This window comes from Oratosquilla oratoria, chromosome 2 (assembly GCF_046742065.1).
Source record: "Oratosquilla oratoria isolate Oo_2021 chromosome 2, ASM4674206v1, whole genome shotgun sequence".
Taxonomy (NCBI): Eukaryota; Metazoa; Arthropoda; class Malacostraca; order Stomatopoda; family Squillidae; genus Oratosquilla; species Oratosquilla oratoria.
Genome location: NC_134778.1, coordinates 36816559 through 36830140, shown reverse-complemented (window position 1 = coordinate 36830140; position 13582 = coordinate 36816559). Strand labels below are relative to the sequence as shown.

The 13582-nt window shown below is 43.0% G+C and overlaps 1 protein-coding gene across 1 annotated transcript in view; it reads left to right on the top strand.

Moving 5' to 3' along the window:
* Nucleotides 1-13350, top strand: part of LOC143038365 (uncharacterized) — a 231365-nt gene extending 218015 nt beyond the window's left edge. The window contains exons 4-6 of the mRNA XM_076207406.1: nt 4638-4884; nt 6170-6984; nt 11481-13350. Of these exons, the coding sequence (XP_076063521.1) occupies nt 4638-4884; nt 6170-6984; nt 11481-11630 (1212 nt within the window). The 3' untranslated portion in view covers nt 11631-13350. The remainder of the gene's footprint in view (nt 1-4637; nt 4885-6169; nt 6985-11480) is intronic.
* Nucleotides 13351-13582: the final 232 nt, after the last annotated feature.

Below are 13582 nucleotides of genomic sequence, written 5' to 3'. Positions count from 1 at the left end.
GGAAAGGCGAGATGAAAAATAGATCTTCACAAAATAGAGGAATTAATGAAAGCCAGTGTTACCAATAGAGAATAAGATAAAATTGAAAGGTATATTACCCTAGACTGATGGGAAATTATAAGGTATCAAGAATTATATTAATTATCTGGATAAAAGTTCACTGTAATAGTATATGTTAGTATGAAAGAGAAGAAAAAAAAACGAAAAATAGGGTATGAAATTGGGTGGAAATTAAACGTTAAGGATCATTAGCAATGAATTATTTCGAAATGGAAATGAAGCATTAAAAAAAACAGTCACTTTCTTATGCTTCCCATTATCCGGAGGAGAGGTGAACCTACTGAAAGAAGTCTGTGAAGACGAAATAGTTACATTCAGCTACACTACTGCAACAGAAATCAAAGTGCTAAGTAATAATGCAAATCCTCAACATGAACTCAGATATATAGTCATTTGGAACGCGCAGACACACACATACAGAAACACACACACACACATACGTACACACACAAACACTCGTACACACAAATACTCACACAGACAAACACTCACACACACACACATGCTAACACACATACACACATGCTAACACACGCACACACACACACACACATGCTAACACACCCACACACACGCACACACACACACACACACACCTGCTAACACACACACACACACCTGCTAACACACACACACACACACACACACACACACACACACACACACACACACACACACACACACACACACACACACACACACACACACACACACACACACACACACACACACACACACACATGCTAACACACGCACGCACACACACACACACACATGCTAACACACGCACGCACACACACACACACACACACACACACACACACACACACACACACACACACACACACACACACACACACACCTGCTAACACACACACACACACCTGCTAACACACACACACACACCTGCTAACCCACACACACGCACACACACACACACACACCTGCTAACACACACACACACCTGCTAACCCACACACACGCACACACACATACACACACACACACACACACACACACACACACACACACACACACACACACACACACACACACACACACACACACACACACACACACACACACACACACACACACACACACACACACACACACACACACACATGCACACACACACGCAAAAAAAAACTATACAATTTTCAGATATCTCAATCAGACGAGGCATTATAATGAACAACCTATCCGTTTAAGGCACAAATACGCAAGCACCAACGCATACAAGTAAGCCACCAATAGACAAATAAGCACATTAGCTCACGCCTTTATGTGTTTTTGTGCCCTGTTACTTGGTGTCCGGCCAACAGGTGGTGTCCGGATAAATGGTGTCGGTCAGGAGGTAGTCGTCCGTACAATTCAGTATGACTGATAAATCGTTGCCATGCCCGAACCTGCCATTATCCCTACTAGCAACCCTCTTGTGGATTCTAGAATCGTCCTTCCAAGGAGCAGTTTATTTACCTAGTTTTTTCTGGCTAACTACAGGTGATTTCTTTCACTTGAGGACAGACTCTTCAACCCCCCCCCCCCGCACACCCTTTGTGATAATGGCTCTTTCCTGAAGTTTCCTTTTGTCTGCTGGGCAATCTTATCTAGTCAAGGGCAAAATCCCTGTGTTATAGGGCTTAAGGCTTTCCCCAGTTGACCCCATTTGCTACGATGACGCACCATATATATTTTGTTCTGGTTAAGACCCAGGAATTTCATTCAGCTTAAGTCAGGATCCGGTGACGAATTGGATTGATATTGGAACTATTGAGAACAAGCCAGTAAAGTCACCTTTTCTTGGAGCCTCTCCTCTTGCCCCCACGTTTTCCACTCTGATACGGTTGATTTTTTTGTGGTTTACTCATTGATGTATTCATTTGGATACTTATTTATCTATCTATTGTCAATATATTTGTTTATCAATTTATTTTATTCATATCCATTCAATTAATTTAGTTATTATTCATAACACTAATCAATTTTAGTTATTTAGTTATTTATTCATATATTCATTTATACATTTGTTATACTTTATTCATTATCTACTAATGTATCTGTTTTGTTTATCTATTGATCAATTATCTTTTTCATTGATAAATTATTTGTTAGTGGAAGAGAGATGACTGTGCCCGTGCGTGGTCGCCACCAAGGCTCCTCGTGGGAGCAGAAGCCGGTTCATGGAGATGGTGGCGATGGTGGTGGAGGTAATTGCTGTGTTTGGTGGTGTAAATTGGAGAAATGATGGCGGTACTGGCTAAGCTGGTGGAGGTGCTGATAATGGTGGTTGGTGTTATGGTCCAAGGAACACCCACTTGCTTTGCAGGTGAACGAACTGGGAATTCCTTTGAAAGGTGTTGTCAGTGTGGCGGGATGGTATTGGTATTAGTGTAGGTGACGCTACCATTTACCTTCCCAAGACCTTGAATTCTTTTGTTCAGCCAACACCACTCAAAAAAGTGCAAATAATAGAAAATAAGTTTATTCTGGAGTGAGACCTCGCCCTATGACGTCTTACCAACCCTTCTTTTCTCACAGATTAACCTCAGCAATATTTATATATATATATTTTTACGCTATTTTTTCTTAAATCAGTAACTGCGTGATTTCCCTCTTTAGGAGACCACGTAACACTTCATTTTTTGAAAGGTTTTACTTATCTATTTGCAGCTGTTTTCCAGGAGTAAACTAGTGCTCTCTGTCTTATTATTTTTCTTTTCTTTTCTTCTGCTGAGTCTTTGTAACTCTTGCCCTTAATGCTTTCCACATGCCTAATTGAATTTTCGAGACGTCCCTGTCCATTACACAGACACATGACTTCAAATTAGTCTCCTGCTTTTCGTTTTCTTCTTTCTGGAACGGTCCTCCTGAGTCGAACGACTACGACAAACATTGACACGTCATTCCTGCAAACTTCTCAGTCTTTTCTGTCCATTTACTGCCATGTGTCATTTCTCCATGTTTACCACCTCGTGTCGTCTAGTCAGTAACACTTGCTTCATCTTCCATACTCCTTTTAGGCTACCTTTGCCACCATGTTTCATTTCCGCTTACTTGTCGCCTCAACAACATCTTTCATATCCGTCCGCTTTCTTACCCAACTTGTCCTCTTTCTGACTTTAAGAGTCATTTTCAGCATTGATCTCTATTCCTCTCTTTGCACTCATTTAACTTATCTCAACCACCTTCGCTATTTTCCAAGTTTTACACCTGTAAATCATAGCTCGGATTATATATTGTAATTTATGTTTTTCAGACATACATGTAGGTAGGCAGCTTCTCATATCGCCCTTAGATTTGCCAAACTTTTTCCAACCCATTGCGATACGTCTTTCTATTTGATTTTTATTACCTTATGTCGGTCTTAGCAATTGGTCTAAGTAATCACATTTTTCAGCGCCTTCAAGATTCTCACCATCAAAATAAGATAACTTTGATTAGTTATCTTATTTTGAATTTTAGAGTTGAGCATATCTTTGATTTTACTTTTATCTTCAAATCTACTTTGAGACTTTGTTGAAGTCACTGGGCATATGTTTGCACATCTCTGAAATGGGAGTATTGCCATCCGCAAATTTCAGATGATTAAAATATTCCCAGTTAATGATCAGGTCTTTCCCTTCGCAAATTAACTCTGAAAATCTTTCGAGGCAATCTATAGAAAGCTTGGTGAAATTGTATCTTCTTGCTGTACTCTTTTTTCGATTATGATTTTTTTATATCTTCATGCCGTCGAATTACAGAGGTACCTTTATTGTAAATATTTTGTAGACAGAAGTTTAATAACGTGTTCATTTACACCCCGTTTGTATGTAGAGTTAAGTATTGCCGTTTGGTCTACAGAGTCAAAGGTCTTTTCATAATCTGTAAAAACTGAACACAAAAGTTGATTGTATTCTGTGGTTTTCTCGACCAATTAATTCATTATATACAGATGTTCTATAGAAGAGCATCTGCCAGAGCATTATTTCATAAAGCATGAACACTTTATTTACGTATACACTGAGTATATAGTTAAGCTAATCCAGAATGAATTCTGTCCTTGTGTCTTTTCCAGAAGTATGGTACCATCAGCTTTCCATTTTCCACAGGTGCTTTTCCTCATTCCATGCTTCATGGAGTAAGCGTTACATCTATACTTATAACTTCTGGTGCACTATAATGTATACGGATAAATTTAGCGACTGAACTGTAGTATTTGACGAAAGAGGCTCTTGATAAGTTTCTTTTACTATATGTATGTATATATATATATATATGTGTGTGTGTGTGTGTGTGTGTGTGTGTGTGTGTGTGTGTGTGTGTGTGTGTGTGTGTGCGCGCGCGCGAGTACGCATGCATAAAGACTAACAGGACCTATTTTTTTTTACCCCTGGCTACAAACCCCGGTTAACCCCTTTGACTAACTTTATTTTTTTACCCAGCGGTGGCGCTGAGGCACGTAAAAAAGTATGTTATACCCTTTCAATCATCTTTAAATCTGGGAGTGGCCCTCTCGTTGGGAATGTAAGGTCTCTGTGATGTTGCGATGATTACGTGAAGTTAACACGCCCTTTTACTCTCTTCCCCGTCAGGCACTGCACAAGGCGAGGAAGATGTTCAAAAGCCTCAACTGCTCAGACCCCCAGCTCTTCAGCCCGTCGTTGACCGAGGGGCCCCTAGGCACTGAGCTCGATCATGAGGGGGACCCCATAGGGGGTCCCGACGATGATCACCATGACCTCCTGGGCCACGACGAACTCCTCCTGATCGGACCTGGCGAGAGCGTGGGTGGCAGAGTTCTTGGTGACGGAGGAGGAGGCGTCGAAGGAGGTTTTGAAGGTAATGTAGGGAGTTTGGGCCATGTAAGGGCATGAGGGAGAGGAATAAGATAAAGGGAAAGAAGGGCAGGAGGTGGAGCAAGACGAAGACGAAGAGAAAGAAGAGTGGGGTGGAAAAAGGGTGAAGAGGAGAGAGAGAAGAAAAAGGAGAAGAGAGAAGAGGAAATTGAAGGAAGAGGAGATGGAGGAATACGAGGAGGAAAAGAAAGAAGGGTGGGGTGGAAAAAAAGATGAAGAGGCGAAGGAGAAGAAAAAGGAGAAGAAAAAAGAGGAAAGGAAGGATGAGGAGGTGGAGGAAGAAGAGCAAGATGGCGTAGAACACGACACAAAGGACAACATCGGCCTTAGGAGTAGGTTAAAAGAGAGGCAGGAAAATGTAGACAAGGGATAGAAGGAGAATGAACAGGTCAAAGTATAGAACATAGTCGCGAAGGAGAGGTAGGACAGACAGGAACTTGTTAAGGGGGAATGGGAAGAGGTTAAAGAGGAGGGGGAGACAGGACGACAAGCAGGAAGATGTAGAAGAGTAGGACGAGGGGTGAGGAGGAAAATGAGGAGGAGGAATGGGAAGAGGCCATAGAAGAGGATATAGACGTGAAGGGGAGATAGGGCAAGTAGGAAAATGTGAAGGAGGAGGAGGAGGAGGAGGAGGGGGAAGGAGGAATAGTAAAAAGAAGAGGAGGAGGAACATGAAGAGGCTATACTCGTAGATGAGGATACAGACGTGAAGGGAAGATAGGACAAACAGGAAGATGTGAAGGAGACAGAAAAGGAGAATACGACGGAGGAGGAGTGGGAGGAAAAGAATGAGAAGAAGTAGAAGGAGTAGGAATAAATCGTAAGAAAATGAGTTTGATAGCTAGAGTGTATCTGTGAACAATCTAAGGTCATTTGGACAGCAGCGCGATGGTTAAAACGATTTTTTTTTTTTTTTCAGGTGCGGTGGTGGGGTCCACCCTGAAAGGGGGTTAATATGCTGCTGTAAATGATGGACTCAAAGGCCCTGGGGGTGGGGGGGTGGGGGGGATAACATGATTATGCCTGCGTGTAGTCTTCTCTTATTACATAGTATGATATTTGCTTTATCTTCAAGGTTGATGGTCACATTTCTTGGAAGCAATCTTATCCAATCCATAAGATCTCTTTCACTGTGATTTCTATTGTATGTTCTCTGAACATGTGCCTTCCTTAGTGTGATCATATACCTCGACTTATATAATGTAGATACAAGCACCACCCACAACATTAATCTTCAAATTACCAAAATAAAGTTGTTGTTGTTACAGACATGTCCAGGAGCGACGCCGGCCCACACCTCCCGCTCCCGCTGCCTGGCAACACTGTCCACAGGATGCCGTCACAACCGCCTCAACCGTCACAACCGCCACAACCGTCACAACCGTCACAACCGTCACAACCATCACAACCGTCACAACCACCACCACAGCAACCCCCTTTTACTCATGACATCAAAATGGATTCCCATCCAAGAGAAGGTGTCATGGAGGAAGAGGAGGAGGTAGTGGAGGAAGAAAAGAGGGTATCGGAAACCGGAAGAGTTGAAGGAGGAAGAGAAGATGATGGAGGAGGTGACATCAGTAACGGCAATGGCGGTGAAGGGGAAGGTGGAGGAGTAGAAGTAGAAGGAGGAAGAAGAGGAGGAGGAGGAGGAGGCAAGAGAGTGGGAGGGAGGGAAAGAGGAGGTAAGAAGGGCAAGGTAGGGAAACTCCCCGGAAAAGAGGAACGAGGAAGGAGGAGGAAGCTCCTGAAGGAGCGAAAGAAACGGCGGAAGATGAGGAAGGAGCGGCGAAATGGTGCCCCCGGCGAGACTGCAGAAGTAAAAGGTCCGGAAATTGAAGGAGGAGAGGAAGGGGAGGAAGGAGGAAAAGGTAAAGGAAGACTAAGAGGAGGAGGCAGGGGAGGAAGAGGAGGAGGAGGAGGAGGAGGAGGGCAAAGAACAGGGGACGAGGGTGAGGACAGGAGAATCCGGGGCAGGAACAAACTTAAGGCACGAAGAAGACGGATTAACGTGCCGTCGACGGCGTCGGCGACAACGACGACAACTACTTCGTCAGTATCTGCGGCAGACACCCTACTACCGGTGAGTATGTCGAGAAAACGACCTCCTTCTGTAGTAGTAATTGTTGGGGAAGGTGGGGATATATAAGTGAATCATGAAATGAGTGAAAAGAAAATTCCTCATTTTCTCTCTAGAAGTAATAGATTATTTATTCTTTTATTCATTATTATTATTATTATTATTGGCTGCATGTTGTTGTGGCAGAGTAGCATGCAGTTGATACTTTAGGGTCTATAGGTGGCGCCCCTACGGACCAGAGCCACACATCATTTTATCTGTGATAGAGGAGAACTCTGCTCACAGAGAAAGGATGAAACTTTTATTATACTGCTACTGTCCCTCCGTTATGCTATCCCCCAACCCCTTATTGCTGTCCTGTACCATTTCTCTGAATTTCATTTCCTTGTTTCGCCTACCCTGTGGTGGGGGGAAAAGAATGCTGCCACCAAGTATTCCCACTTGGATTGTAAGAGGCGAGAAAAACGGGACGGGGATTGGGACCAGGCATCCTTCTCCCTGTAGCCCCACAGGGGACATTCCTAAAAAAAAAGTAAAGGCATAAAAGGGTCTAGGAGTTTTCAAACCAGCACCCTAAGGTTTGGGTCTTTTAATGTGAGAGTTAGTGGTACAGATGAGAGTAAAAGGGAGAGATAGGTAGTATGTTTGTGAGAAGAAAGATGGATATGTTGGCTATGAGTGAAACTAAGTTGAGAGGGAAGGGCGAGTGTGAGTTTGGGAGTGTAGTTGGGAGGTTCTTAGGAGTGAAGAGAGGGCGAGGGAGAGAAGGGGTGGCTATACTAGTAAGTGAAGAGATAGGTAAACGTGTAGTGGAGTGGAAGGAGGTTTCTTCAAGGATAATGTGGATGAAGGTGAAACTGGGAAAGGAGATGTGGGTTTTTGTAAGTGCATATGGGCCTGGTAGTGAGAAGAGTGTGGAAGAAAGGGAGGCTTTTTGGATAGATTTAAATGAGTGCATAGAGGGATTAGGGAGGAATGTCAATGTAGAAGTATTGGGAGACCTTAATGCTAGGGTAGGAGATTAACCAATTGACGGAGTGGTTGGGAAATGTGGAGTTCCAGGAAAGAATCGTAGTGTAGAGTTGATGGTAGAGATGTGTCTAGAGAGTTGATGATAGCAAATACAGTGTTTCGGAAGAAAGTCAAGCATAATTACACATGGGAGAGGGTGGTGGATGGAAGGGTGGTTGATAGAGCGTTAATGGACCATGTAGTGGTAGATAGGAGTACAACAGGAAGAGTTAAGGATGTACATGTGCTAAGGGGAGAGAGTGGGGGAATATCAGATCATTTTTTTGGTGGAAGGTAAGTTGAGGGTGGAGGATAGATGGAGAAAGAGGAAAAGGACAAAAGGTAGGGAGGTGCTTAGAGTGAACTCTTTAAAGGAAAAGGAGAAGGAGTACAAGAAGAACCTGAGAGAGAAGTGGGAGGGAGTGAAGGATAGAGTAGAGCTAGGAATGGAGGAAGAATAGGGATGGTTCAAGGGGGAAGTCACAAAGTGTGCAAAGATGGTGTGTTGAACAAGAAGGACAGGAGAAAATAAAAGGAAGGGTAGTGAATGGTGGGATGAGGGAACAAAGAAGGTTGTAGAAGAGAAGAAGCGAGCTTTCACAGATTGGTTACAAAATAGGACGAGGGAGTCATATGAGAGGTACAAAGAAAAGAAAAGAGAAGTAAAGCACAAGGTCAAGGAGGCAAAGAGGAGAGCAGATGTAAAATGGGGTAAGAGTATGACAGGAAATATTGAAAGTAATAAAAAGATGTTTTGGAAAGAAATTAAGAGAGGAAGAAGAGGCGAATCAAGTAGAGAAGAAAAGGTAAAAGGTGCAGATGGAGAGATGATAATGGAAGAGAAGGCAGTAAGGGGAAGGTGGGCAGAGTCTTTTAGGGAGTTGCTAAATGTGAAGGGGGATAGGGAAGGAAAGATAGTTGCAGTGGGAAGTGCTAAGAAAATGACCGTAATGAGTGAGGAAAATTGAGGAGATATAAGGAAGGATGACGTGAAGGTAGTTGTTAAGATGATGAGAGCAGGTAAGGCACCTGGTCTGGATGGATGCCGTGCAGAATGTCTAAAAAAAAAGGAGGTACAGTGATGGTGGACTGGCTGATGAGGTTATTTAATGTTTGCTGGAGAGAGGGTAGAGTGCCGGAGGATTGGAGGAGTGCCTGTATAGTTCCACTTTACAAGGAAAAAGGGGACAAGTGTGAGTGTAGTAGTTTCAGAGCGATTAGCTTGTTAAGTGTAGTTGGGAAGGCTTATGGGAGGATCTTGATTGAGAGGATTAGGAGAGGAACTGAGAGAGTAATTGGTGAGGAACAGTGTGGATTTTTGTGGTAAGACAGATATGTGAGAAAGCTATAGGAAAAGGTAAGGGTGTTTTTTGGGCTTTTATGGATCTGGAAAAGGCTTATGACACGGTAGACAGGAAGGAACTGTGGGGGGTATTGCAGATATATGGGATAGGAGGAAAGCTTCTAGGAGCTGTCAAGAGTTTTTACGAGAGTAGTAGAGCATGAGTCAGGATTAGAAATGGAGAGAGTGAGTGGTTCGAGGTAAAGGTGGGACTTCGTCAGGGATGTGTTATGTCGCCCTGGCTGTTCAACTTATACATGGATGGGGCGGTGCGAGAGGAAAATGCAAGGGTTGTGGGTCAAGGATTGGAGATGTTTAAAGAAAATGGAGAAAAGTGGGAGGTGAGCCAGCTGTTGTTTGCGGACGACACTGCGCTTGTAGCAGGATCAGAGGAGGGATTGAGGAAGTTGGTGACAAAGTTTGGGAGAGTGTGTGAAAGAAGAAAGCTGAAGATAAATGTGGGTAAAAGTAAGGTGATGAGATGTACAAGGGGTGAAAGTGGCAGCAGACTGGAAGTGAGCATTAAGGGAGAGCGACTGGAGGAAGTGGATAATTTTAGATACTTGGGTGTGAATGTGGCAGGAAAGAGTGGAATGGAGGTGGAGGTAGAATGTAGATTGAGAGAAACGAGTAACTGCCTTGGTGGAATAAAAAATGTAATGATAAATAGACATTTGGGAATGGAGGCTAAGAGGAGATTGTATGAAGGAGTGATTGTGCCAACAGCACTATATGGGGCAGAAACATGGAACATAATAGAAGAAGAGAGAAGGAGTTTGAATGTGTTTGAGATGAGTTGTCTGAGAAGTACGATGGAGGTTACTAGGCTGGATAGAGTGAGAAATGAGGAGGTGAGGGGGAGAACAGGGGTGGTAAGGGAGTTGGGAGATAGGGTTGATGAAAGAGTATTGGGATGGCTTGAACTCATGGAAAGAATGAGTGAAGAAAGACTAGTAAAAGAGGTGTGGAAGGCAGAGGTTAAAGGAGTGAACATGAGGGGGCGACCTAGGATGAGATGGATGGATGGAGTGAAAGGGGCTTTGGGGAAGAGGGGAATGGCTGTTGAGGAAAGACGGGAGAGGACAGAAGACAGGGGTGAATGGAGAAGGGTTGTATATGGATGATGTTGTGATGCATGAGGTGGAATGGATGGGGGGATGGGGGGTGAGGTAGTATGTGTGAGAAAAATTTGACGCATCCCAAAGGGATTTCTCCCCGTCTTCTCCTTTTCTACATGAGGGGATGGAGAGTGGGGGGGGGGTCGCCGATTTAATGAAGAGGCATTGCTGTGGATATACTGTGTCTTGCGACACTGCCTCTGACCCAGGACAGTGGGCAAGATGCAGGGATGACTCGTCACTCAGGAGGTGCCAAGATAAGAGGGAGGGTGGAGGGTGGAAGTGAGTGGAGTGTATTAGGGATGAAATGGGTGGGAATGGTTTTTATGCCTTTTTCTTTTTGGCTACCTCCCTTGTAAAGGAGAAGAACCCTTTGGTATATGTATGTATGTATTATTATTATTATTATTATTATTATTATTATTATCATTTTATCAATCTAGTCATTTATTCATTTGTCTCTTTATCTATTAATTTATTCATTAGTTATATGTGTATTGTTATTATCATTATTATTTCTAAGGAATGGTAGGGCGTGGAGTCTAGGAGCGTAAAGATATGATGGTTAGGAACCATTATTCCATAGCTTATAGAACTCCTTACATTATTTGCTCTATCTGCTCACCATCCCAGTCTCATGAAGTGGGAAGTGAGAAACCCCTTGTAGGGCAGTTTCGGCATGCCGCTAGGTTTTTTTTTTTTTAGGCCGATGTCGAGTCGTCCCCCCACCTGGCCAAAGCTGTCAGGAACCAACGCGACAAACCCCGCAGCAGCTCCCGGGAATCGAACTCACGACCACCTGCTCATGAGTTCTACGCGGTATCCACTGGTTTACCAACAAAGTAGTTGACGAATGGAATAGACTTAGTATCCATGTAGTGAGCGCAGAAATAATTGGTTGCTTATTCTAAGAGAAGATTAGATAATTTTACTGATAGGGATGGTGGTAAGGAACATGGAACTGCCTGGTGTAGGCTTTAAGGTGTCTTGCAGTCTCCTCCATTCTTATGTTCTTATGTGTCTTCCAGGGGGACGTGACGTCAGTCCAAGAATCGGAGCATCATCATGAGCAACAGCCGCAGGAACCTCGGCAACAACAACGACAGCAAGAACCAGGAAGTCAGCAACAGCCGCAGCACCACGAGCTGACTGAAGAAGTAGAGGAGCACGGGCAGTAACAAGGCCAGGAACATCAGTGGCAGGAACAGGAGGAAATGAAAGCGAAAGAGGTTAGAGTGACAGCCAACACAAGAGGCGGCAGACATCGCCGAATGTGCCAGCGAAGTATTGTGCTGAACTGAGCTGTTTTTTTTTTTTTTTTTTTTTTTTTTTTTTTTTTTTTTTTTTTTTTTTTTTTTTTTTTTTTTTAGCTCGTTCGTTCGTCGATTGGCCATAGGTCGCGGAGTTCCTTTCAGATGAATGAAACAGCTTGGCTGTCGTTAGCCAGAACAAAAATCACTGAAGTTACCCGCCTCGGGTTAAGTACAAGAACGATATAGTCTGCGTGGCATGGTTTTTCTTCATTAAAGAAAAAGACGTCATTAAATTTGGCGTGTTTTCTTTGTGAAGAAAACTGACGATGTATAAGCGTCCTACACCTTAGGGTAGTCAGAGAAAGGTTTAACTTAAGACTTGAGCAGTGTATAAATAAGAAATCGGAACATGTGGTGGAAGGGTGAAATGCCTTCGATTACATCTGGAAGTCGTTCCGAAGTAGTTGGAATGGTCACAGACACCTTCTTGGGGAGTAGATATCGTCAGCTAAAAGAAATGACTGGAAACAGAGAAAGGAGTTGATCAGCTTTCGAGTTCCTTCGAAATGCAGAACTTACTGTGCATTGAAACATGTAACAAATGAATAAATGAATAGATTTATAGATAAAGTAAATTGTGAACTTTAGTTTCCATCGTGCTCTGTGATGACTTTGTAGACAGTGATCCGAATAAAGGAGTGAGTAGTTTTTGCCCATCGAATCGTGCAACCAAAATTTCAGACGTTCAGTGCTGAATAAATCACAGACACTGTTTAGTTAATAAGAAGTCGTATTCAACAGAAGAAAACAGAAATATATTTACGGAATCTGACGTCATAACGCTGTCATCGCGTCAGCGCCAACGACACACTTTTTGAAAGAAAGTCGCCTTCACGCGAGTGAGAAGTTGACTTTATCCATCGGAACAATGGTATTGTCCATCGAAGCGTCTCTTCCGTTAGTGGGATGCCTTCATCTGTGTTATGTCGAAGTGTATCAATACCAAGTCAGCTCATTCTACTTTCACAACTTGTGCAAGACGGCGCAGGTGAGCTTCGGAGTTGCGATGTCTTCTGGCACGATACATCAGCCCATGTCATACAGTCTTCGTTATTTCCATCAAGTAACGTCATACATAGACCACGCCTTGCGTGTACATCTAACCAAGGAGTAGCAGTACTCGGAAAAATGGGAAAAAAAATCGGTGGAGAAAACCTTTGTACTGACGGACTGATGTCGACGCCTTTTTCGCTCACGCAAAGGCAACTTGACCATTTTCATCATTGTAAGTCACAAAAATAGTATAATGCGTAAGTGTTTACTATTAAGCGAAATGACATAAAAGTCACCAATTTATCATAACATAATGCATTGTCAACTTAGTACTCTCATTACTGCCCAAAATTTTGTCTCACATGTATTATCATTAGACATGGAATAACAGTTATGTACAATATCAAAACGCATATTCAACATTTCAGGAAAGAAAAAGAATCATGAACTTGCTTGAATAGTCCTTATATTATATGATCTTATGGCGTGCTTCATAACATTTGTCAAGTTATATTTTTATGCTCTCAATGTCGTCCTGTAGAGGTAGGTGTCAATGTGAAATGCGATGTAGTATTAAAAATACAAACTAAAAGTGAACTTTTATTCCTTCATTGTGGTACTGCTGCAGTGTAGGCCATGACCCCTCCAACAATTCGATAAAGGAAGAGGATAGTACGGAACCTATTTGGGTGGAGATTATAGGCAAGAATAAGAAACTTATCATTGGCGCCCCATATAGACCTCCTAACTTCAGCATTGAGCAGACTGATCCCCTGATTAATAAAATTCGCTGGGCATTCCAGTGCAAAAACGTTGTGATCATG